This window comes from Tetrao urogallus, assembly GCF_951394365.1.
Source record: "Tetrao urogallus genome assembly, chromosome: 5".
Lineage (NCBI taxonomy): Eukaryota > Metazoa > Chordata > Aves > Galliformes > Phasianidae > Tetrao > Tetrao urogallus.
In genome coordinates, this window is record NC_136818.1 from 22,874,287 (window position 1) to 22,898,896 (window position 24,610).

General features: G+C 53.2%; 1 protein-coding gene across 4 annotated transcripts; it reads right to left on the bottom strand.

The window, feature by feature from the left end:
* Nucleotides 1–298: 298 nt before the first annotated feature.
* Nucleotides 299–23,746, bottom strand: NOS1AP (nitric oxide synthase 1 adaptor protein; the record flags this gene model as incomplete). Of its 4 annotated transcripts, none has more annotated exons than XM_079535398.1 (10): nt 299–702; nt 1,326–1,491; nt 3,090–3,257; nt 3,756–3,913; nt 4,973–5,114; nt 5,273–5,381; nt 6,119–6,177; nt 6,459–6,551; nt 17,853–17,924; nt 23,642–23,746. In XM_079535398.1, 10 exons carry the CDS (start codon nt 23,744–23,746, stop codon nt 299–301), a joined length of 1,476 nt encoding a protein of 491 aa, XP_079391524.1. The 4 variants fall into 4 exon arrangements, with proteins under 4 accessions (XP_079391524.1, XP_079391522.1, XP_079391525.1 ...); XM_079535396.1 differs by having other exon boundaries at nt 3,090–3,288; nt 3,754–3,913; XM_079535399.1 differs by having other exon boundaries at nt 3,774–3,913; nt 6,119–6,192.
* Nucleotides 23,747–24,610: the final 864 nt, after the last annotated feature.

Below are 24,610 nucleotides of genomic sequence, written 5' to 3' on the forward strand. Positions count from 1 at the left end.
GCATGAAGCTGAGGGTGCTGAGGGCCGGCTGAGCTCAGGACAAGATGACTGGCAGCAGGGAAGGAAGATCTGCCCCCTGCTCCAACAGAGATACTGCAGTACCACCACGTCTACCTCCCTAAAGCTGCTGTGGTCTGCACACATCAGGGTCCTGGGCACAGCACAAGCCAGGGAGGGAGCTGCCAGCACGGCAGCATCACGCACCATGCCCAGCTCTGGCCCCTGCTGCCAACCAGCGCCACGCTCCCTCCACCATCCCTGGGGGTCCCGGCTGCTCTGTGCCACCTCTTGACATCCCCTACACCGCAATCTCATCCTCCAGACTGTCACCCAGGTCCTGCCGGGGCTGGACGTTGAGCAGGCGTGGCGGTTCCTCCTGGGACCAGGAGTCGCGCTCCTCGCTCTCGTCCGTGTTGGACTCATACTCAGAGGCGATGCCCGACTCACGGAACTTGAGGAGCTCCAGGCTGCCCAGAGCCTGCTCTGGGGCATGCGACCCCGAGCTCGGCAGGAAGTGGTAGCACTCCAGCTTCACCAGACAGTCGTTCCTACCTATGGGGCTGCCCAGGGCGCTGGGGAAGCCCGAGCCAGGGCCCAGCTGCGGCAGGTGGGTGTCCTCGGGCTGCGGGGTGGTCGGGTCGCAGAGCACGGGGAGGACGCTGGAGCGGAAGGTGATCTCCAGCAGGCTGTCCTGGGAGCCTGCTGCAAGAGAAGGGCATGGCTGAGAGGCAGGCAGTGCCACCCTGTCCCTCCTGGGCATCCCAAGGCCACCATGGCTGGCTGCAGACCCACAGCCTCAAATGCGTGGATGACAGTGGCATGTGTGCCACGAGCTGCTGGCCTGCAGAGAGCCAGGATGGAAAGCTAGCTGCCTTTCCCTGGCTCCTGCAGACAACTGATGGCCACATCTACTGGAAAAGAAGGTCAAGGAGGGTCTCTGTGGCAAGGAGGGAGCTGGCATAGACGTGCAGCTGCTGGGGAGAGCAGACATACAGCTAATGGACACGTGTGATGGCCACCCCACACCTCCCTCCATCCTGCATGCAGGTGTCCTACTGCACATGCACAAGCCAGGCCAGAATGGCACTAATATTGCACCTCCCCAGAAAACATCAGAAATGCACCAAAAAGTGGGGTATAACACCCACGTGTTCCCTACCCCTAGCTCCTCTCACACAGGGGCACTGGTGCTGTGCTGTGCCATGTCTCCAAATCCAACGTCTCTCCGGAGCCAGGGTGCACAGCAAGGTCCCCCGCCACACACCCCCTTGTGCCATGGGTTCCCAGCTAGCTGTGAGGTGAGAGGATGGGGCAGGAGTGCTTACTGGTGTTGTTCCCCGCCAGCTTCAATTCCAGCTCCTGCACCTGTTTGACCAGGAGCGAGATGTGCTGCAGCAAGTCCTTGTTCTGGAGCAGGAGCTGGTGCACACGTGCCTGTGCCTCCAGGCGTGCCGCCGCCTCCGCAGCCAGCTGGTCCTTCAGCAGGTGGACCTGGGGGGCAGAAGGCACACCGTCGCATTGGAATACACTCAGTGACCGTGGGGAATGCAAGGGAGCCCTTTGCACAACTCTGCTGGGTGAGGCAGCAGCTGGCGGTGGTGGAATTGCAATTAAATGCTAAGCAGGTGCGCAGTCTCTGTGCTGACAGCATCAGCCTGGAAAAAATCTTTCCCCTCTGCATCGCAGAAGCCTGCAGCAGGGCTTGGGGTGGTGCTCAGGTGCTGCAGGGAAGCAGCCAGCAGAGCCCACGTGTTGCAGCTGGCAGAGGGGCAGTGCCTTGTGCCACCAGTCCCAAGGGACAGCGCTCAGATGGACAGGTATCTGGAAACACCTTAAAAAAGAAGTCTCTCTGGTCAGCGAGGGAGCTAAATTATATTTCATCTCCAGCTAATTACAGGCAACGATAATTACAGAATGGCCCCTGCAGCTACAGACCCATCAGTTTGACACAGATCCTGGTTGACACAGCACAGCTACTGGTTTGTTTGTAAAGAATTAAGCCTGTGCCAGTCACCATGTTCAGAGACAAACTGGCTTGGTATTTCTTGAGAGAAGATAACAAGTACCATCAACAGAGATGTTGATGTAATGTGCTCAGTCATCTAACAGGCATTTGACACAGCAGAACATAACTTTTTCATTAATAAATTAGTGTGACACCGAATCACCACGGCTCAAGCTGAATGGATTGGAGAGGAGCTAAGTGACAGCTCTGGGACGAGAACCACGCCGAGGTGGGCAGAGCTCCAGTGCAGGGTGTCAGCCCCTGGAGAAAGCAGGATGAGCCACTGGCTGCCATCCCACAAGCCAGCCAAGAGATAGCTACACACTACTTCAGATTTTTTTAAATCTGGAAGTAGGAAGAAAAAGAAATCAGCAGTGTAAAGGTCTGTAGATCCACAAAGATTGGGAACTACCAAAGGTGACGAGTCTCTGTCCCACAGGGATGTGGTTTCCTGTATGAACAACATTCTGCTACTTGGGCAGGAATGGAGGACCCCCAGAAATGCAGGTTCCTCTTTCAAAGGGTGAGCCATTTCCCAAGGCCATGACCCTTGTAGAAGGATCAGTGCTGATTTTTGATGCCTTGGGAGAAAAGCCAAAGCAAAGCAGAAAAAGTCTTTTGGAGCTGCTTGCTCAGGCCAGTTGAATGGCCTTCAGCCGCACCAGGGGAGGCTCAGGTTGGATATTAGGAAAAATTCTTCTCTGAAATAGTGGTGATGCATTGGCACAGGCTGCCCAGGGTGGTGGTGGGGTCACTGTCCCTGGAGGTGTTCAAGAGTTGAGGAGATGTGGCACTAGAGGACGTGGTCAGTGAGCATGGTGCATATGGGCAGATGGTTGCTATTGATTCTGTGAAAGATAAACAGTTGGAGAGAGCTCTGGAAGTGTCAGGGGACAAGCAAAGCTATGGTCATTGGTGAAATGGAGGAGCCAGAGCTGCTGAAATGAGGAAAACTCAGGCAGAGTGAGCTGCTGGCTGTGGTTGGCCAGGATTAGTGGCACGGTTTGGCATTTTGCCACATGCCTCATGCTGGGTCTCCCCACGCTTCAATGTTGCGCCCCCAGAAAACAGTGTTGGGACAAACCTGTGCCACAGCCACTTGTGTCTGCTGCTGCTGCTGCTGCAGGAGCTGCTGCAGGAGCTGCATTTGGTGGTGTGCAGACAGAGGAGTGCCCAGGTCGGGCAGCGGGGTGGATGATGGCAGCAGCATCTTGGGCGAAGCGGTCAGGATGTCCTCAGGGTGGAGGCAGCCCTGCAACACACCAGCGTCAGTACAGGCAACCCTGTGCCTCCACAGCCATGAGAGCTGCCAGGCACAGAGCAGTCTCCAAAATTTCCAGGAATAAGGCTGCTGCATTCCAAGCAAATCACGCTTTGCTGAGGCAGGAGAGGCCTGCTGAAAAGCTCTGAGAACAATTTTTGCCTGAGGCCGGCTGACGGGCTCGCTGACCTCCCCATGTTACCCCAGGCTTGTGACAAAAGCACAAATATTATTGCAGTAAGTTTTGGAAAAGGCTGCTGTTTCCCATGGAAATTTCCACTGTCTCAAAAATAACCCTTTTTTGAGGTGTGCAAGAAAAACAATTATCCCTATCAGCTCTGCCCCAACTCTTTCCATGTGGCTGAGCTTTGGTACGGTGCTCTGCAGACGCAGCTCAGCCCCGAGCCAAAGGGCAGCGGCAGACAGCTTTGATCTGGGAATGCTGCAAAATCCCTCCTGACCCCCAGGCTCCCAGAGGGACCCACACACCTTGGTGTCACCGCTCGCCTCCTTGCCCACAGCATCCAGGTCCGTGACTCCGCGGCTGAAGTCGAGGATGTCAGCCCCAGGCAGAGGCAGCTCCACAGCATCGATGTCGGTCTCCTCAGCTGAGGTGGCTGCCCGCTCTGCAGCAGTGAGGCGGCAGGCTGTGGGACAGCAGGGCATGGCTGGGGGTGAGCACTGGGACCCTGCATTCCCTCCATCATTCCCTGTACCCCCATCCTCGGCTGCCCCATCTGTTTGATCTCTGCTCGCTTGCATTTCCCCCAGCAGGAGCTACCCAAGCACATTAATGTCCCGTTTAAGCCAAAGTCCCTTGCAATGCTCCTTAGGGCTTCCCAGATGCTGTGTCCCAGAGCAGTGCATATCCTATATGCAGGCTGGGGAATCGCACATCATGTTTCCATGGCTGTGCTTCTGTGGCTGCCAAGGGCAGGGCTCATAGATAAATACCTCCAGGGACCAGCAGCCAAAAGCCCTGGATTTGGGGCTGGCCATTGAGAACAGGAGACACAGAAAGCTGAAGGTAAACAAGAGGTTATGGGAAAACAAAAAGGACGGATGCTCAGAAATCCCCAGGGAGCTGCAAACCAAGGCCAGGACATTGTGCAGAGGAAAAACAAACAATGAGCCACTCAGGCCAGCAGCAGCCCCTCAGGACAGCAGTGCTGCAGGGTCAGGCAGCTCCAGAGGACCCTGCACCCTATGGGGGACAGGGAATCTGAATGCAGACAGGCAGCAGGACCTTCAGACATCCCAAAGGACCCCTAAAATGGGCTTGAAGAAGGCTGCAGGTGTGCAAGCCATCTCTTGCAGAACAGCCACCCACTCCCCTCTCTTACAATTCCGAGCATCAGATACAAGCTTGGGGATGTGGGGACAGTCCCTGCTTTGGCCCCTTTCCTGGCAACAGTGAGGAAATGTTTGTAGCATGTGAAGTGGAGAGCACTTGGGCACCCAGCCGAGCCCAGAGCGCTGCTAATGGGCTCCCAGCACGGGGGATGTCTGTGAGGATGAAGGTTAACACCTAGCGAAGGCTCCTTGCTGGGCAAGATCCCGCCGCACTGCAGGACAGACTGCCGTGCAAATCCGTTCCCTGCAGGTGTCAGCCGGCAGCAAGCTTCACAGAGAGACAGAGGCTCTGCAGATGGTGTCTGCCAGCCACCTCAGCAATGATCTGTGGCCCCTTCACCCCGGCACGGTACCTGGGACATCCAGATCATCTCCGTTCCTCTCGCTGTCCCCGTCCTCCTGCCCGTCTGCATTTTGCTGGGTGTGCTGCAGGCTCAGCTTGTGGCAGACCTCAAACGCCTGTCCCACCGTCCGCACGATGCGCATGGCTTGGCTCTGCAGCAGGAGGGAGAACAGCAAAGGCATCAGCCCACTGTGAGCAGCTGCCCAGCTTTCTGTGCATCGCCACTGCGACCGCAGCTCAGAATGCAAAGCATTGTGATTCCAGGTCCTGGCCCAGCCACCCCGCTGGGACGTGTTCCCAGCATCCTCACCTTCTTTTTGGATTTGAAGACATTGCACCTGAACACGTTGCTAGACCCATCCCGGGCAATGTAGCTGAAGATCTTTAGGTCCTGCGAGTCATGGGACACATAGAATATCCTGCAAGGACAGAAAGGAAGGGGAGGACATTGCCTCCAACACACACTACCCACTTGCTGCCCAGGATGCCAGCAAGGCCACAGCCAGAGTCTCACAGGCCACACTCTGGGTGCTGGCAGCTGCCCAGCCTCTGCAGCACAGCCCTGCTAAAGCCCAGCAGAAATTCTTTTTTGGCAGTGGTTCCACCTGGGGTGAAAAAAAAATCCTCTGCTGACTCAGCAGCAGCAAATCCTTCACAAAGATAGCGCAGGGATTTCGCTGCTCAGCCCCCATGGCAGCGTTGGAGGTCCCAGGTTGCAGGAGACCCGCAGGAACAAAACCTCTGTGCCTTTTTGATGTCTGGTCTCCTCCACCCCAGCCAGCCCGCTGGGTGGATGCTGGGAGTGCACAGCAAGCCAGAGCAGCTGCCCTGTGCCCTCTGAAATCACCACAGGACAGTCCTATCGGCTACTGCGCCCCAGCCCGGCTCCAGCCCATGGAGCCACCCCGCCATCAGGTCTCTCCCTTCCCCAGCAGGGTGCAGCTTTATTGCTCTAATTGGGATCATTAAAAGGAGCTTAGTGGCACCTGGCCCAGCTGTCCTGCAGAACTCAGCAGAGGTTTTCCTGCAGGAGTGTGCCTGCTCCCAGCTGAGCACAGACCCAGCAGCCGTCACTGCACAGCTCAGAGCTCAGTTCAGGCTTCAGGGTGCTGGTGTGGCACATCAGAGCCTTTGTGCCATCCCCAAGTGATCTTACCTGTAAATGGGATCATGCATGATGAGCATTTTGTTCTCGTCCCAGGCCCATTCTTTTTTCTGCAAGGAAAAAAGCTGAAAATCAGTACGTCAGATGCTGCCCTCATGATCGAGAATAGGGCAGAGGCAGTGCTGGGGCAGTGCTTGCTGTAGTTCTGCTGCTGCCCTGCAGCCCCAGCAGATGACCTGCCCAGTGTGCAGCCAAAAAGCCCCGTGCAGCCAGAGTGCTTCCTGCCCAAAGCACAGCCAGGGACCTCCTGATTCCTGGGAATCCATGGATTTCATCTCACTGCACACCCTGCAGGTCCCCAGCACTGCCACCTTGGTCTGGGGCTGCCTACCTTCTTCTTCTTCTTCAGAATGACCTTCACGCCGTCCACCGACACGACAAGGTTCACCTTCTTCTTCTTGATGTTCTTGGCTTTGAACTCATACTGCAGAGAGAGGCCAAGTTAATCCTCCTGGGGAGCTCTGAAGGGCAATTCCCCAACCCCTCCCCCAGCTTGAACTCTGGGAGGAGAAACACTATGCCAAGCACAGTTCTGGGGGGCTCAGTGTAAAATCAGAGATGACTGCTAAGGACTCAGTGAACCTTGCCGGGGGAGACAGCATAACGCGATTACCCACTTCAATTAGAAATCACTGGATGGGAAATAAAACCCAGGAACTTCCAAAGATCAGTGGCTAAACACAAAACTCCAGCCCAGCTACAGGGAGAGAACACGATTCCCCCAAACCCAACCACTCCTGCATACAGAGCCCTACAGTCACTGAGGGCTTGGGCAGGGTGAACAGGTCAGGTGTTAATTCAGGCTGAGCAAAGTCCCACACAGCACTAGTGAGGGTTGCCTTTTGCTAAAGCTGTGGCTGGAAGTTTTTGGGGGTAAAACCACAGCATTTCGTGGCTCAGTAGGACCACACACACTCTTGTGGCCCTGCAGGGTGCCAGGGGACAGGGGATGCTTGGCCAGTAATTGTGCTCATGGAGCACCCATCTGCTCCCATCGCTGCAGGGTTTTGCAGAGTCACAGAACCTACCCAGCACTGACATTGGTACCCCACGCCCCTGTGGCACAGCATCCCTGTATCCTGCACTCAAGAAAGAGGGATTTAATGAACTTGTTCATTAGCTAGCCTTGCTGCAAAGGGAGCAGCAGCCGGGCCCTGCCTTAGGTCCTTGCTGAGGCTCTGGGTGACATTTCCAGCACTGCATGATGCATCAGCTCTGGCAGCCAGAAGCCAGCAGGCAGCAAATGCTTCTGGCCCCAACCTGTGATCCAATGATAAAAGACCTGAAAATACAATTCCTCAAAGCCATTTGGAAGTGGCTGATGGGGATGAGGGAGGCAGATGACTCAGAAAAGCACCTGACAGGGTGATGCAGCTCTGCCTGTCCCAGCGCACGGAGCAGGCAGGCTGGGCGAGCCCATACGCTCCAAAGCCACAGTTGTTGGCTGCAGAAATCAAAGCTCAGGCTACAGACAGATTCCACATCCCCTACCTGCCTGCCAGCTGCTTGCAGGGCTGTGCCCTGCTTCCATGGTGCAGCAGCAGATCTCCAGAGCCGCTCAGCAAGGAGCCCGTTGGAGCCAGTTTCCAAGGGTCACCCCTCACAAGCAGAGGAGTTGCAGAATTGAGCACAGCCCTCACCACCTCAGTCTGACTTGCAGGTCCTGCTGCTCATTGATCAGCAGCACCATGCCATGCCGCCGAGCTGCTGGAGCCAAAGTTTGCTGTTCTGAGTGACCCTGAGTGCTTATTAATCTGTGCTCAGAAGAGAGTCCAACCCTGAAAAACAGCTCAGGGTTAGAGAGACTATTTTTAGCCTGGGCTTTGGGTGAGTAACAGCCCCAGGAAAGCAAAGCAGACAGAGTAGGATTCAGCAAAGGTGTTACCAAACCCTGGCATGGGCTGCATGGGGCAGAATGGGTATGGAACTGCTGGGGAAGGGTCCCCTGTGCCTCACCCTACTGGGGCTGCTGGTGAGGGCACTGCCTGGGCTCATCCCTTGCCTGCCTGCTTCGAGGCAAGCATCCTGCCCAGGCCGTGCTGCAGCCAAATCCCTTTGTGGCAAAGCTCCAGCATGAACTGGAAGCAGCTAAGAAAGCAAATTCTCCAAAAGGCTGAGCACTCAGATCTGCTCCCATAAATCTGGCCCTTGATCCTGATGCCGAGGCGAGTGCAAAGCTCCCCTGCAAACCTGAGCCTTCAGAACTATGCCACATCCACTCCAGCTCAGGTTCATTAGTGCAGCACTCTGACGAGCACAGACACTCTTTGGGATACGTTTCCCACGTAATGAAGCACAGCTCTAACCAATGAAACACTAATGAACTCGTGCCCATTGGGGCTCTCTAATGAGATGCTAACCATAATTTAATAATGAATCGGTGACAAAGAGAATTCAATAAAACAGCAACTCAACTTCCCCTCCTCTCTGATGCACACTTGTCAGTCCAAGGTACAGAGGTCCGAGGGAGGAGGGAGTGGGTCAGGAGGGCAGAGCTGACATCACCACCCAAAGCTGCCCCAGTGCAGTGCTGGCAAGTCTGAATGATTACTGCATGCTGCAATTACAACAGGTGCCCAGCTGGACCTGCCCTCAGCCCACATGAACTTGTCCATGTGCACAAAGGCTGTAGGTGATGCTGGGGAAGAGACCCCCAGTTGGTAGAAATAGAGCTGGGAAGGAGGGAGTGCACCAGTGGGAATGAGCAGCAGAGCAAGAAGAGCCTAAACGCACTGCTCTGAAAAGCAAGTAGGAGCACCAGCACCATTTGGGAGCCACTTTGCCCTGCTCATAACCACAGTGTGCAATTTGTTCTGTCCTTCTCACAAGGCTTTGATTCCTCAAACCAAACAGATTTCACCCCAAGCAGTAGCTACATGTAGGGTCGAAGAAAGCACCAGCTTGTGCAGATCGTCTGAGCGAGATGTGAGTCACAGAAACTGCAAGGGGTGAAATCAGAACCGAGCAGGGTTTGCCCAGTACTCCTGGCTCATGGTGCAACAGTTCAAATGAGCAGGGTTTTGTTTTATCCCAACCCGCACAGGGATCAGCCTGCGCTGACCCAGAAGATAATTTGCACCCTGCTCAGGGATGGGACACAACCTTATCGCCTCCTCTCCCTGCCCTCTGGCAGAGCCTGGGCTGCTAACAAGTAGGGTTATTTTTGCATGCAGCGAGCTGGGGAGCACCACCAGGACAGGCAGCGGGCATGCAGCACATTGACATCCATGCTTGCACCAGTGCCAGCTACCTCACATCACCACAGGCTGTAGAATCCTACATGGGGAAAGCAGTGCTCATGGCTCTAGAGGGGCTGCTGCAGAAGGAAAACCACATTTCCCACTGCTGAGTAAACAAGCAGTATAAGCTCTGCTACAGTCCAGCCTACGGTTTTATAAGGAAAAGATACAGGACTCCTCATGAAGCAGGGAAGGATGAAAGAGGGTTTTTGCAGCTTCCCCACCACCCCCTTAACTGGCTGCTTCCTTACAGAGAAGATGTAATGGTTTTTGCACCTTCAGCATGGCTGCCTTACCCTTTTTGGGTACAACTCCAGATTTTGAAATACCCATAATATTACAAGATGTGTTTAGCTATCTGAATTCTGGGCACATTCAAAACAAAATGCAAGGATGTCTCACTCATGAATATACTGTATTAGACATCTTGTAAGCTCTAAGCAGCTATGAAACAAGTGAATAACCAACAAAACCAACATGTTTATCTTCTCATTTGGAAAAGAAACGTGTTTTTCTGAATATCAGAACACAAGAGCCTGAGCTCTGACCTCAGGTTGGTGGGAGTCTATTTTCAACATCTGTCCTTCCTGCAGAGTTTGCTGTTTAAATATCTTCAAAGACATGCTCTTAGAAGGAAAATAATGCCAGCTGGTGTATGCATCGTTGCACAACACGTTTCTGCTGGCAGAGTATTACAAGTGCCCTTTCTTGAAAACAGGCTGATGTATGTTACTTAATAGAGAGTGCACGTAACCTTGTCAGTTTGGAGCAAAATTATGTACATGCCTTGAGTGAGAGGGGTACGTGTGAAAAGCATGAAAATCTCAGCCCCCTTAGAAATAAATGTGTTGTATGTCCTCATCTCACTGTTCCTACACAGCAAAAGTGCAAGGAAACTTCTACCAACGCGCTATGTTGGGCAGATTGGATGCTAAAGAAGGGAGATGGGGCCTCACTAGGTTCAGCATCACCCCACGCTTTGAAAAAGATTAACCCGCATGAAAGTGCTCTCATTTCAGTCCAACCCATCTAACTGCAGCAGGTATGGATTTAAATCTGCCTACTGGCATCCTCAATCAGAAGGGGAAGGATTACTGGGAACTCTCTGCAGTCAGACTGCACTAGCAGGGTACAGCCAGATGGAAAATTCTTTGATGGAAGAGCACCTAAACACAGCGAGCTGTTGCTGTCCCAGGCAGCAGAACACAAGCTAGGCTTCAGCCCAATGCCAGCTCAGGGAAACGAAGAGAGCAGCAGCAGCTTTGTTAAGTCTTCCCCAGTCTGGTAACGACCTCCTAATGAACAATTAACTCATTACCAAACAACATCTGAGGGTAAGTTTAAGGCTCCGAAGCTCCAGAAGCCCAAGAATTCCTGCTGCACACCCAAACCAACAAGCCCTATCCCTCTGCACACAGCAGTGCTCTCCCAGCAGAGCCCGGGAGTGCAACGCCGCGCTGATCACGTTAGCAGGGGCACGTCCCTGCATGCAGCACTGCAGAGCGCTCAGGGACGAATGCCGTGTGTCCCCCCACGCACACAGACACACGTCTGGGTGTGCCAGGAAGCCTGCCTGCACAAAAACATCCTGCACGGCTCTCCTGCAGAGGGGACACTCGGCAGGGCTCCCACCGGTGCAATGCAGGGGTTGGGTTTCACCAATGGCCACACTTTATTCAAAGGTAACATGGAAGGAGGAGTAACAAGGCATGGGGTGCTGGTTCTTGGGTTGGTGCTGCTTGGTAAAGCTCCTCCACAAATCAGCAGATCTGCACATATGGAAAAATGCAGCTCCACAGTGCACGTGTGCATCTGAAGCGAGCTGTGATCGTGGTGTGTGCTGACAAGGTCAGTGCCTATATTCCCATCCAACTTCAGGTTTAATTTCAGTAACGTCTGTGAGGGCCGCGTGTACTGACGGGTATAAATGGGAATCAGTCTAAAAATACCCGTGTTGCGACAGCAGCAGAGCAGAGTTAGGGCGGCTGCTTTGCAACAAGCCTGGATCGCAGCATACCATTTATCACACAAAATAGGTGCCCCAGTAACACTGACTATTTCACAATAAATTCTGTCTGCTCGGTTTGCTGTTCCCCACCACACAACTGCCTCCATCAGCTCCCTCTGCCTTCCCTTCTGCTCCCGAGTTCCATTAGCCAAGCTAACACCCTGAGGTACCCCTTCAACCTGAGAAGTTTCATGGGAAGCTCAGAAAAATCAGAGCTGTGATAGAAGTTAAACCAGCAGCCAAGGCCAGGAGTGAGCATCCCACCACCAATGCGGGATACTGGTTTGACTGGTTGCAAATTACCAGGCTGCATGGTCACAGGCACTGCATCCACTGCCTTGGGTGCAGGGAAAGGAGGAGAAAGCACACTGCATCTGTAGGGGGATTCACAGTGGAGGGGCAGTGTGGAAGGCAGAGGGATGCCTCAGTACATGCTGTTCTTGTAGCAGAGCTCAGTCCAGCCCTGCAGACACAACTCCAACAATGAGCCATACCCATTTTAGTGTTTATCATCTCTTGCTAAAATAAGCAGCAGCAGCACATTCTTTGGAAACCCCATATCTGACTGGAATTTGTGGCATTTTTAATTAGCTGCTCATTAGCTCTTCCAAACTGCAGGAACACGTCGAAGACAGACAACGTGCCCAGTTGGGATGGAGCTGTGCTGAGGCCTGGGTTAAAACTGACGGGCTGGCAGCATAGCCTGCAAGGAGGAGGCCATAAGGAGGCCATGAGGAGGAGGCAGCCATGCGGGCACCATCTTGGTGCAGACATGCAGTGAGATGCTGGAGATGGCTGACAGTGGGCAGTCCTCGGATCAAAGGGACCACAGGCACGGTGTGGTTTCTACAGAGCAGGGCTGTGCTGGTTGGCATGTTTGAGAGCACCGGGCTGCCCTGAGCAGCTCTGCAGAAACAGCCTCATCCGGCTTGCCATGGGGAGAGTCAGGAAACGCCTGGCGAGCACCTTTCAAAGAGATCAGCACTCTGTGCTTCCTTCCCAACATGCTTTCCAAGGCAGACCCCAAGGCAACTGCTGGGCAGCATCTCTGGCACCACTGGAGTGTGCCGATCCCCCCTCCACCTTGGCACTGGTGAAAAATGGGGCAACAAGAGGACCGTGCCCAGTACTGCAGGGAGGTGTCAATGCAGGGAGCAGCCTGAGCACAGCAAGGTTTGCAGCCCAGGTTGTGGCACAGGATTCATTCATTTGCCTGTTTTACTGCACCATATTGCATAAAAAGCTTCAGCAACTCCAGCGTGGTAAGCAGATGGGAACGGCCAAGCAGAAAAGCAATGACAAACCAAAAGGAAGCAGGCTGGTAATAATGTAACTAAATCAGCAATTACAAAATTCAGACAATTAATAAAGACTGAATAAGCAATAGCATTAAATGCTTAGTGCATCAGAAGCAAGCCGGCCCTGTGGGTCTCATTAAATGGTAACGGTGCTCAACAACATTTCTGGTTTGCAACTGGACAAAAAAGGCAATTATTCATATCACACATTTGTTTCCTGGCTCCTATTCAGCAATAACTCATGCAGGTACTAAAAACCATTCACTAAACTCTACATTTAAAATCAGCAAGCCTGAATACCATCCTTCAGAGAGTTTTATAAAGAGTTATAGACTCAGATCCTTGAAAAAACTTTGAGTTAACAAAGGTTTCAAGCTTTTGGGATGTTAGAACGCAGTCAATGTGGGACTGAATGCCAACCCAAAGGATGGCAGCACAACTCGACACAGCAATAATAGTCCCACGCAAAATGAGATCCTAAGCTATCCCAATAAAATTAGTGGTGTATCACACAGAGGCATCAGGCTGGCTGAGAAACTTAAAGACTATCTTTCAATTTCCATCTCTGCAAACAATTTGACGAATGTTATCTAAAACAACAGTACAGCCCAGCCCAAGGGTATGCAATCCACTAACCACTGGATTCCAAAGTGAAAGAACAATAGACAGAAAACTGACAGAATGCCACTGTCATCCAGTAAACCCCACAACAGGGAGAGCACAACACTTATTTTTATGTGGGTCTGGAAGAAAACAGCATATTTGATATCCAGGTCAAGTGAACTTGGTGTGTATTTATTTCAGCTTGATTTCATATGGCAATGTCCAAGCCGCTTCCCAAAGGAAAAGGAACAGAAACTGAATACATAAGATGCAGAAATCTATAAAAAAAATATAGCTATCAGACATCAGTAAGTGTCATCCAGCAGAAAGGACAGCGAGCTGAGCTTCCACTGCCATGCTGCTGCTGCAATAAGGACAACGGGGTCCTAGGTGTGTGAAAAAGAACGTGCAGCCACACAGAAAGGTGAAATTATATCACAACATAGTGCTGTGGGAATCCCTACTGATATAACTGATGAAATATCACCTGTTTTATAGCGCACTTGGATGAAGCATTAGGAAAGAGGTTAGAAGGAAGCAAAAAGAATATGCATCAGGCTCCCAGACTCAAGTAAGAGGGGCTGAATCACACTCAGTTTGTTTAGCTTGTCCAACAGCCCTGCTCTGCCTGGTACTGCACTGAGCAGGTGTCTGCAGGGCTGCGGCTCTGTGCAGCAATACATAGGTGACACAGCAAGGAACGTGCCAGCAGATTAAATGGAGCTGATCTTGGCCTTTGAGGACCAGCAGAGAAGCACAAGAGCAGAAAGGATCATGCACAACAGCAGCATTGAAACATTGATTTTAGCTCGGATAAGCCTGACAAATCCCTTCTTCTTCCTAAGCCATAGTTTCTCATCCGTCAAACAGATACAACGTAGTGGTTGATCCTGACCTCCTCCTCATGAGATTTTTTTGCTCTTTGCTCTGCTTTGCCCAACCTCTCTCTCCCCGGAGCCCTCACTTGCACAGCAGGAGCCAGGTAAGGCATCTCTGCCATGCAGACACCTGCCCAGAGGTGGGGGCTGCCCACATCTGCTCTGCCCAGCTCCATGCTGTGCAGGCTTGAGCAGTCAGCACAAGGGAGCAGCCAGACCGAGCGCCCTCCCAGGGGCACAGAGCTGTCACGGTGGCAGTAAGCTGAAAGCCTGGTTTATTCCGAAACCCACAGGAAAATTCCATGCTGCAGGAAACCAGAAGTAAATTTCAAAAGCAATGCCATGGGTGCTATGAGTCATAGAAACTCCTGGGGATTGGAGCGATGAGACAAGCCCAGCTCTGCGCTGCGCCTGCTGGGAGATGCCAGGACAAGCTGAAGCCCCAAATCAACCCCACCTCGGCACATCCTTCTCAACCTTATTTTCTGCAGTGCTCCTGCATCAGTTTTAGAATCTCTGAGATGCAGAAGGCAGAATGATCTCACATAGAAAATGATGCAGTTCCAAGAAGTCTAACATTAGGACCTTTTCTAATGCACAGGAAAGGTGTGTAAGAGTGAGCCTGGCCCCCCTGCGTCACAGCGAGCACCCAGGGTTGTCATATTATGTGACACAGAGCACAGCCTTTCCCCTCAGTGACTGCATATCAGTAGCAACAGGATCAGCCAAAGCAGGTAGGGAGGGACAGACTAATGAAGCACCTCCAGCAAGTCCTCCAGCACCTCACCAAGGTCCTACCAAGAGAGCATGGTGCTGCTCCTTACCCAATACATGCAGTCGCATCCTCACGAGTCATTCCGCAAGCATGTGCCCAGCGATGCCACTGGGGCAAGGTCTGAAGTAAGTGGGAGATTGTTTCAGTGTAAAGCTAAGCGGTGCCAGGGAAAAATCAATAAGCTCACCTTTACCCTCTTTAATCCGATAAATGGCAATTGCTACAGATATCTCACCCATTCCTCCCAGATCTAATAGAACGCAACCTTCTACATCTGGGATAATGATGGGAAGCTATTAGCTCTAATAGCTCACCCTGCTCCCAGTGCTGTGCTTTTCTCCCAGCCCCCACTGAGCCCAAGCCCATCACACATCCCCCCACAGGATCTGTAGCCCACCCCCAGACCGCTCCCTGTTACCGCACAGACTGCAGTGCTTGTGCTGCTTGCATTCTTTCCTCCCTTTTGTCAAGCAAGACATGATGAGTCGCCTAACACTTAGAAACTCGCCGCGGTGCTAACAGGTATATCTCAGAAAGACGCTAATTAAATGAGCTGCAAATTACACTGTGGGCTCTGTGCAAATGAGTGGCCACACGCAGCAATTTTCTCACCAGTCCAACTGTGCATGTAGCTTTCAAAGGATGAAAAATTCTGCTTTCAGCAAGCTTGTTGAAATTCAGAAACTTTGCCAGTTTGCTAAAATAAAGCTCGGCTATGCAAAGCAGAAATCACACAAAATCAGATGTACCTGGCAGAGCAGGATGTCTGGAGGAGTTAGGCTCTAAAATACCTGAAATGCCTCCACTTTTTGAACCTGCTGGACACTTCCCAGCAACAGGCTTGCAGGAGACCTCCGCAGAAGCAATTTTTACAGTGCCCATATAAGATTTCATCCTTTCTGGAACCAGAGAAAACCTGGATTAAAGCCACACTCAGCAATCCATGCAGCAAAGAAGAGGAGCGGAAATTGTCTGGAATGACTGTGCCAGGTATCATGGCTGCGCTGGAAACACGCCAGGAGCACCGGGCGGAAGGCATTTGTGTATGCTTACATCATGGCTGCATTAAAAACCCATACAGTTCTGGTTGTGCTCAACCATCCCGGGAAAAAGGAAAAAGAAGTGTGTTTGTAGCTTGTTTGTCTACTTTCAACTCCAATCTTCTGCAACTCTGAGCCTACATAGTTAGGACGGAGTTGTGATTGCTTCGAGTGCACAGGCCACCCTGTTTGGAGACGGGGAGGAAGAAGGTCTCAGTAGCGCATACATAAACCCAGCTGCTTGCCAGGAAAACAAACCCTGGCCTCCTGTATTTATTGCATTTATTGCTGCGCATGTGGCCAAAGATCATAGAATCTTGGGTTGGAAGGGACCTCAAAGATCACCCAGTTCCAACCCACTGCCATGGACAGCGCTGCCACCCACTAGATCAGTCTGCCCACTCTCACGAAATGCACAGTTTCCCCATATAAAGCCCCTCTCGATCCAGCTCCACAAAACAGACAGAGCCGGGCTCTCAGCGTGCATCTGGCTCTGGTGCATGGCTGCCTCTGCGGGGGAGCAGGGAGCACACAGGCAGCAGGAATGCCAGCAATGCCTGCTATGCGCGTCCGGCGTGCCCCCCAGGTCGGGGGACATCCCACCAGGATGCTGCAGCCCAGCCAGCCTCAGCAGTGCTCCCATGTCCTTTGGCAGCACGTGGAGGCTCCCAGGGTGTCCTCCCCAGGGCCCCCGCTGCAGCACAGGGTGCCCATGCACTTCTGCACCAGTCCCTCTGGTGCATCACATCTGCAAGTTCATGTCTTTCTGACAACTTGCATCTGTCCCATGTTATGCTGCACCGAGGCAGCTCAAGTACACGTTTCAAACACATCATTCATCACAAGAAGTCATTATTTTATCTTAATCTGCATTCCTTCCATCATCCAGAGCTTCATCTGCGCATTATCTAAGCTATGCTTAAGTTTGTCCATATAGGTCAACAAGGGATGTTTTGTTTTGTTTTGTTTTGTTTTGTTCTTAAACATGGGGGGGTTACTGAAGTTCTCAAAGCTGTTCTCTGTGTCTGTCCTCTCACGCTGATGTAGAGCTGTGAAACCTTGGGGCTGAGCTGCTGATTTCAGAAGCTGGATCCCAGGTGTCTTTTCCCAGGACAACGTTGGTCCCAGGGAACTTGAAGGAAGGAAGAGAAAACAGCTGCCCATGAGCCTTGCAGAGCTCCCGATGGTGTAACACATCCTCAACCCAGCTCAGAACCAAGGTGAGCAAACCTAACGCTAACAAAACACCTCCCAGCCACTGGCAGGGCAGCGTGCAGGAGTGTATGCAGGAAAAGCCCTCAGGCTATTTATGTACCAAAATTTGAAACTAAAAATCTGTGCCACAATGCCAGACCCCTCTAAGAGAGGCTGGAGGCTTCCCAGCCACACATTCTACAGGAGGGGAGCAGAGGAAGAGCCGCTCCGGTGGCTGCTGGCCAGGCATTATGTGACCGGAGAGCCCAGCATCCTGGTTGTCCCTATTTTGGAAACACTGATGACTTCAGAGCCAGATGACATCCCCTGATCTGCTCGCCACCAAGTGAGCCTGCTGCTGGCTGGCCTGCAGCTCATCCATGTGCTGCTGGTTACTTGAACTCAGAGCTTCCATTTGCGCATAGCCATTTACAGGGCACGGACCTGCTGGCATCCAGCATCCAAAACGTCACACAGCAATGCTCTTAGGCCAGCAGAAGAAAACAAATGTACCTCTCCTACAAGCCATATGCTGCACCCCTCTGATTGTAGTGGTGCCAGCGATCCTGCACCCTGCACCAGGCACTCATCTCAGTGCGGGAGCAGGGGAAGATTGCAGCTGTGGGAAGGGGAGGGCTGTGACCCTCACCCCAAGGGGAAGGAAGGAAGGAGCTCAGTCGTAGCACTCACCCGGATCCGCCGCATGGCTGTCACGATCTCCACCCTGCTGTTTGGCCGTGGTACATCCAAGCTGCCTATGTACTGCATGGAGAGAAATAGCGGATTAGCCCTGTTTGCATGTCACTGACAGCTCTGGAACCTCACAGCCTCGCATTGCCCTGCTGCACCCACGCACAGCCCAGCATTTTGCCCACCATACCCAAAGTGCTGCAAGCAACAACATCTCCTTCCACCCTCCCAGCCTTCTCCCTCCCCACAAAGAGCAGTTGCCCTAAATTTCCCAGCCTCACTTTCTGCCTGCTCCTGCCTTGCAGCATGGCTTGCAGACAGTGGTCACATTTCCCCTCCTGTGTCACCTTTTGCTTCTTTAGCCAGTCCTCATGCGAGCATCCTTTCTGTTTGACAGAGTAAGAGGCTTTCTTATAGGAAAACCCTATAATAGCTTGAATGACTAAAATGGGGCAGTCCTTTGTACGCTGCACATGGCTCAGAAGCCTGTTGGATGCTGCACAGCTCAAGTTTCCTACCATAGAAAGGGAAACAAGGATCTATACCCATTGTCTCATTCTTCATAGCATTCCCGCTTGCAAGAAAGAGCCAGATTAATCTCGTTAACAAATCAAGATGAAGAAGTGTGAACTGTACAAAACCCTCAGTGCCCCCAACCAGCGGCAGCAGGCTTTGACCCTATCACTGCTGCACAGAGCCCATCTGGGTGCAGAGCACGAGCTCTCCTCAGCACGTGCTGAGCCCACCTTCAGCCCCGCAGGGATCCCATGGGCAGGCAGATGGTGACAGTGCAGGACCTGGCAGCTGATGCCATGAGGACACGCAAAGAGAGGGGATATAAAAATAAACATCAAACAGCTGGCTTGCTCATCATGTGCCGTGGCAGTGCAGGACAGCCTTACGCAACCAGGAATTAAGCCCCACGATGCAGCCACAGGCAGAGGCAGCACTCACTTTCTAAACCCCAGCAGCTAAAGCCTGACTGCAAAAGTAGCAATTACAGCCCCTAAACAGATTCTTCCCATCCAGAATCAAGGGTTTATGTTTTATTATGAGAGGTATCTTTGCCATCAATTTACTTCCCTTTTTTTATGTCAAGCCTGGAGAGCATCAGTAGGAACTCTTGGCCACCAAACAACCCCACAGGGTGCACTTTGCTCAAAACCAGAGCATCCTGCCCACATCCCACACCCTGCTGCTGGCAGCAAGGACCTCAAGCCCACAGCACCTCAGCACATGGCTCACAGCCTTGAAACCGTCCACCTCTCCTTCACTCTGGAAACAGACAAAGCCTCGCAGTGTGATGAGTATCCCCCCAAAAATGCAGCCGGTGAGGTCATCCTTACAGGGTGAAGGAGTAAGGATGGCGTGAGAAAGCACTGTGCTCATCAGCACCCCCAGCCCTCCTACCCATAGCTCTGAGCTTTGCTTGAGGAAGAGGTGTGGGAACATCCAGAGCTGCTGCTGGGAGCAGGGTCGCCCTGTGTAGCTTCCCCATCCCCTGGGAGGACAGGCAGCATGCCCAGAGGCCCTTGCCAGCTCAGAGAAATACCAGCTCTCCCTGGGCAGGAGGAAAATAAACACGAGAAATCTGGGAAATACATTTTGCAATGTTTGCACAAATTATTTAGCTTCTGTGTTCTCTTGGTGTTTTTTCATTTCCTTGAGGTTGTTTAACGCTCTTCTGCCCCCTCAAAAGCAAATTCCCTTGAGAAGGTGATCTGCCTGAAAAAAAACACAGGGATGCCTCCCAAGCGGTGTCCGTGGGATCAGGAAAGCCTTCATGAAGAGCAAGCATGTCAGCACCCCACAGCCCTGCATCGTGCAAAGGTCATGGCTGAATCATCCCACTGGGAAAGCCCAAAGCAGCCGCCTGGAGCCTCGCCAGCCCCAAGAGCTGCCCTGAGATAAGGAGCCAGCAGCGGGGGCAGAGCTGCTGGTGTGGGAGCTGGAGGCGACACCAGTCCCAAATTCTGCCTGGATTCCCCAGCTACTGTGCTAGCTCCCATAAGAAGCAGGACAGCATTTTTCTGCTTTGCTCCCTGCACTGTGCCACTGCCATAGACACTGTAGCATGGGAGCAAAAAGTCAAGGCAGAGATTGCACTGGGGGGTCAGGGCAGGCGAGGGGAAGCACACCCCAAAGCATGGGGCAGCACAATGGGGAAACCCATAGCTGTGATTCCATCATTGCTGCCTGTACATATGTCTGCAGGAGCCTTGTCCTGCTGGAACTGCTTTCCCAGAGCAGCCCAGGGAGATACATCCCACCCCCTGTTCTGCCCTGTGAGGGGACAGGCTTGCTCATAACCAGCAGGGCAGAACTGAGCTGGCAGGAGTGGAAAAGTTGATGTGCCAGCTGACTTCAATGGAAAAGCCTCCTCTTCCTGGCCCTGGCCAGTCATGTGCCCAGGAGCCTGCAGCCTGCCAGTCCGCATCAACTGGGGATAGGGCTGGTGGGACAGCATCATGCCAGAGGGCGATGAACACACTATACTGTCTCCTTCAAAAAGACCCAGAGGAGAGGTTTGGGAACTCCTTTATCACAATGATACACTGGCAGAGAGGAAGCAGTGCCAGGCTCTGGGAGGATGAACTCCCAACAGGATGGGAAACCACTGCCTGTGCTCCATCCTTGTGCACACACTGTGCTCCGAGTTCTGCTGCACAGCCACAGAGCCGCCCCAGGGCCCCTCTCTGCAGTTCTGCCAAGTCCCAGCAGAGAGTTTTGCTGGGAGCTCCAGCGAGCAGCCTCCAAACTGACTTAACAAGTATGGCAAAAATATGCCACTGCTGCAGAGGAGAACTTCTGTGGTGCTCGGCAAGGTTATTTATAGCCTGCAGCGAGCAATCCCGCGCTGCAGCTTTGCTGCTGGTGAGCAGACCTTGCTGAGCGCCGTGTTCAAGAGCTGCCAGCACCAACACCCCCAAGCACTGCTGCCAAACCTCTCCCAGGCACCTGGAGGTATGAGCTTCAAGCAACCTGCTTCCAACTCCCAGCACTGCCCGGCTGCCAACAAGCCCAAGCAGGGGATGGAGAAATGCCTACAAAGGCAGCCTGCAGCAAGGCACAGAGATGGATGGCCCAAGTTGGAGGTGCCTGTATCTCTCCTGCTTCAAACTCTGACATTTGCTGGCACTGGCACAGCCCTGTGAGGGGCAGGCAGGCAAGTCTGCTGGATCTGGCAGGATCCGCAGGAAGGAACACGCTGGATCCGAGCAAAGTCTCTTCCATGTCCTGTCTCCAAACATAGACGGCGGCAGATGCTCGGTTCATTCTCAGTTTCCCACGCACGAAAGTGGAGAAAAGTACTGACAAACATGACAGAAAATGCATGGTTGCCAAGATCCTCTAAGGGGAGTATAGAATTAAAAAAAGCCCACCCAAACCCCCAAACCAACCTGCAGGCAACAACAGCAGCAATCCTCCAACCCACTCTCATTTATCTGCTCACAGGCCTGCTGGCAGGGCACGTCCTGGTGGCTCTGCATGGGCACCCCAGGCATCTCCTTCTCCAACACCTGAGCTGCTCTTGGATTTCATCCTCCAGTTTTCCCTTTGGGAAAACAAAGCAGGCTCGTGTGCCCTTCAGCCTGCCCCAACTGGAGGAGCCGTGATGGGAGGAGGTGGACAGAAGGTGTCTTTATTCTCTAAATACTTATTTATTTAAACAGGAAACCATTGCACAAGTGGGGATTCATGCCAGCTCCCCTGCGACACGCTGCAGCTCGCAGCTCTTTCATCCAAGCGCTTCAGCACACTCAAGAGGCCCAGCTCTTGATTTAATCCAACAGTTCTGACCACAATGGGCAGAAAGTGAAGCCAGCTCCTCCAATTCCCACCAGCTTGATCGAGGCACTTCAAAGATGCGGAGACTTGCAGTGCCAAGAAAGGTGGCCAGCAAAAACAGATCTAAAAGTGTGAACTGCATTACTACTCCCTGAGAAGATGGAGCGTAATTCTCCAGTTATTGGGCTTATCTCCATAAAATGGATTACTGTAAGGCTTGGAGAGTGCCCTGCTTGGAGAGCATCCCTATGCCAGAGTATGTGGCTGCAAACAGCCCTGGTGGCAACACCCTCAGCAGCACCGCATACTCTCATCACCCTGTGCTTGGAAAGGGCCAAATCTGCACATCCCAACTGCAACAAGAACAAAGGTGGTGGGCATGGGACCAACACTGAATATCAGGGAGAAGAGGAGGAGGAGCAAGGCGCAGCTGAAGGCAGAGGCCAGGCTGCTCACAATGCCCCATAGCCCCCAGGGCTGCCCCACCCACAAAAACACATAATCCTGCCAAGGGCTTGCAGGGATGGATTTCTCCTTTTGGTGTTGCTCTGCTCCAAACCCCAGCCTCCCATTTCCCCACCCAGCAGTGGGATGTGTGCTCTGCACCTCTCTCCAATGAGAGCTGTGTGAGTTTCAGTGCCCAGGATTCATGGGGATAAAAGGAACTAAAGGAGTGTAAGCATTTAATTAATCTCCACCAATCTAATAAAAGGATGGAGTAATTGCCTAAGCCATCTGCATTCTGCATCTGGCATTGGGAGCTGCTGGAGAAATACACAAATTCAAGAGCAAGGCTTCATCCAGCTCGTGCTTGGCATGAACGTGTGCCACAGGATACAAAATAAGAGAAAGGAGCTAACAAAGACTCACATGCACCGCCCCAGAACCCCACAGAGAAGAGACGAGCAGTGAGCAGACCACAGGCGAGAAAGCCGCATCCTCCTCTTCACCCAAAACCTCTGCTCCCACCCTAAGCCAGACAGGGAAGAGGCAGAGCAGCCAAGAAGCTGTAAAGTGATTGAGAAGGGAGCTGCTGTGCAGCAGGTGCTGGCAATAACACTACAACCAGCTGCAATAACCCAGGAGAAAAGGATGAAAAACCCAGTCGTTCCCAGGAGCAGTTCCAAAGCAGGTTGTAACTCTGTTCCATAGACAACTGCACCGTGCTGCTCTCTGCAGACCTTGCCAGCCGTGAGCAGAGGGAACATGCAGCCCCTGTGCCCAGCAGCAGGACAGGGAGTTGTCCTCAAGGCACCATGCAGAACTGGATGCCAGGGCTCCGATCTGTCTCCTGCCAGCACCTCTGGGCAATGGGATACAAGGGACGGGTGCTGCTCAGAAACTCTTCTAGACTGTTGTTTTTTTTTCCAGTCCAGACTCGCTGGAATAGCTCACTGATGTGACAACTGTAACTCCATGAATAGCAATGGAGACAGGGATTTAATGGCTTTGCTTTCCAAATTCCACTGCTATCTCCCCCCAGCTACCTGCCCGCGGATGGGCAAGGCAGACAAATGCTCAGCACTCTTGGGCTGCAAGCACCAGAGCCGTGGGACACCACAATGCAGTACGAGCCTGAGGTCCCAGCAGAAAAAAAAAAAAACCACCACCAGAGCTTCCTGCCAAACACACTAGCGAGAATGATTTATATTTGCAAGGGGAAACAGCAAGTGTTTGCTTGGGACCAGCACTGACCTCTCCCAGAGCTCAACACATGGCACGCAGTCCCTCCACCCATTCACCCCAAGTTGGGGAGAGCCGGGGTAAGGGGCTCCCGACCTCACCTGTGCCCCAGGACTGATGCTCCTATGTGATGCTAAGGAAGGGTGAAGGAGCAGGGTCACCGCCTGACCCACCCGGCCACCCTGTGGGATAGTCGGAAAGACTCACTCAACTCTCGGCAGCCGAGTCTAGGGGAAAGGGCTCCCAGGGGCAAGCGGAGAAAAAAAAGAAAATACGGGAGAACGGGGAGCACCGGGAGACGCGCGCTCGCTGCCCACCTTGGCCTCGAAGCAGATGCCGTGCTGGAAGGCGTCCTCGTTGTGCAGGGGGATGCGGAGGTCGTGCCGGTCGTCCACCAGGTTGTACTTGGACTTGGCGGGCATGGCGGCCCCGCGGTGGCCGGGCAGCCCCGCAGCGCGCCCGGCGCCGCCGCCGCCGCCGCGCAACCTCCGCCCCGCACCGCCGGCCGCCCCCGGGGCGGGATTGCGCCGCCGCGCAGCGCCGAGGAAGGGAGGAGCGGGGGGCGCGGAGCGAGGCGCAGCCCCGCTGCCCCGGGGAGGGAGGGGCCGGGGAGGATTTCAAAAAAATAAATAATTGAATCAAAATAAAAAAGCACCCGAAAGGGGAGCTGACGGAGGCACCGCTGACATCTAGTGCGCGGCCCCGGCTCTGCACCCCAGCGCTGCGGAGGGATTTTTATAAGGGTGGAGAGCACGGGAGCTCTCCAGGTAGGGAGCTGAGCCCTGGGATGCTGGGTGGGGGTGCTTGGAGCTACCCTGAACGCTCCGGCCCTGGAGATTAGGGGCCACGGGGAACCCTACCCCTTGCAAATACCAAAAGTCATGGAAACCAAGTAACTAGAACTGATACGATCTTGTCTTAGGCTTTGCAACCTGGCCACACCAAACCTTACAAAAGCCCTCAAACACTACACATCAGTCCGACCTAGCTGAAGACACCCCAGTGCTGCTTTCTCCTCACACAGGAGCCCACCTGTGTGGCACTGAGCACGAGCTGGGGCCCTAACCTCAGCCATCAAGGCACGAGGCTCTGTCCCCAGTCCAGCCTTGCATAGCAGATCCAGGGCTGTTCTCAGTGCAAATCAGCACAGTAAAACTTTCCTTGTTTAGAGCTGCGCTGTTTCAGCCACATTTGAAAAAGTGTTTTGCTTCCTTCCATTGGAGCAGACTTTCCGGAACCAGCAGCAGCCAGAGGCAGGGCCAGGCACCAGGGAGATAAGAGCTGCC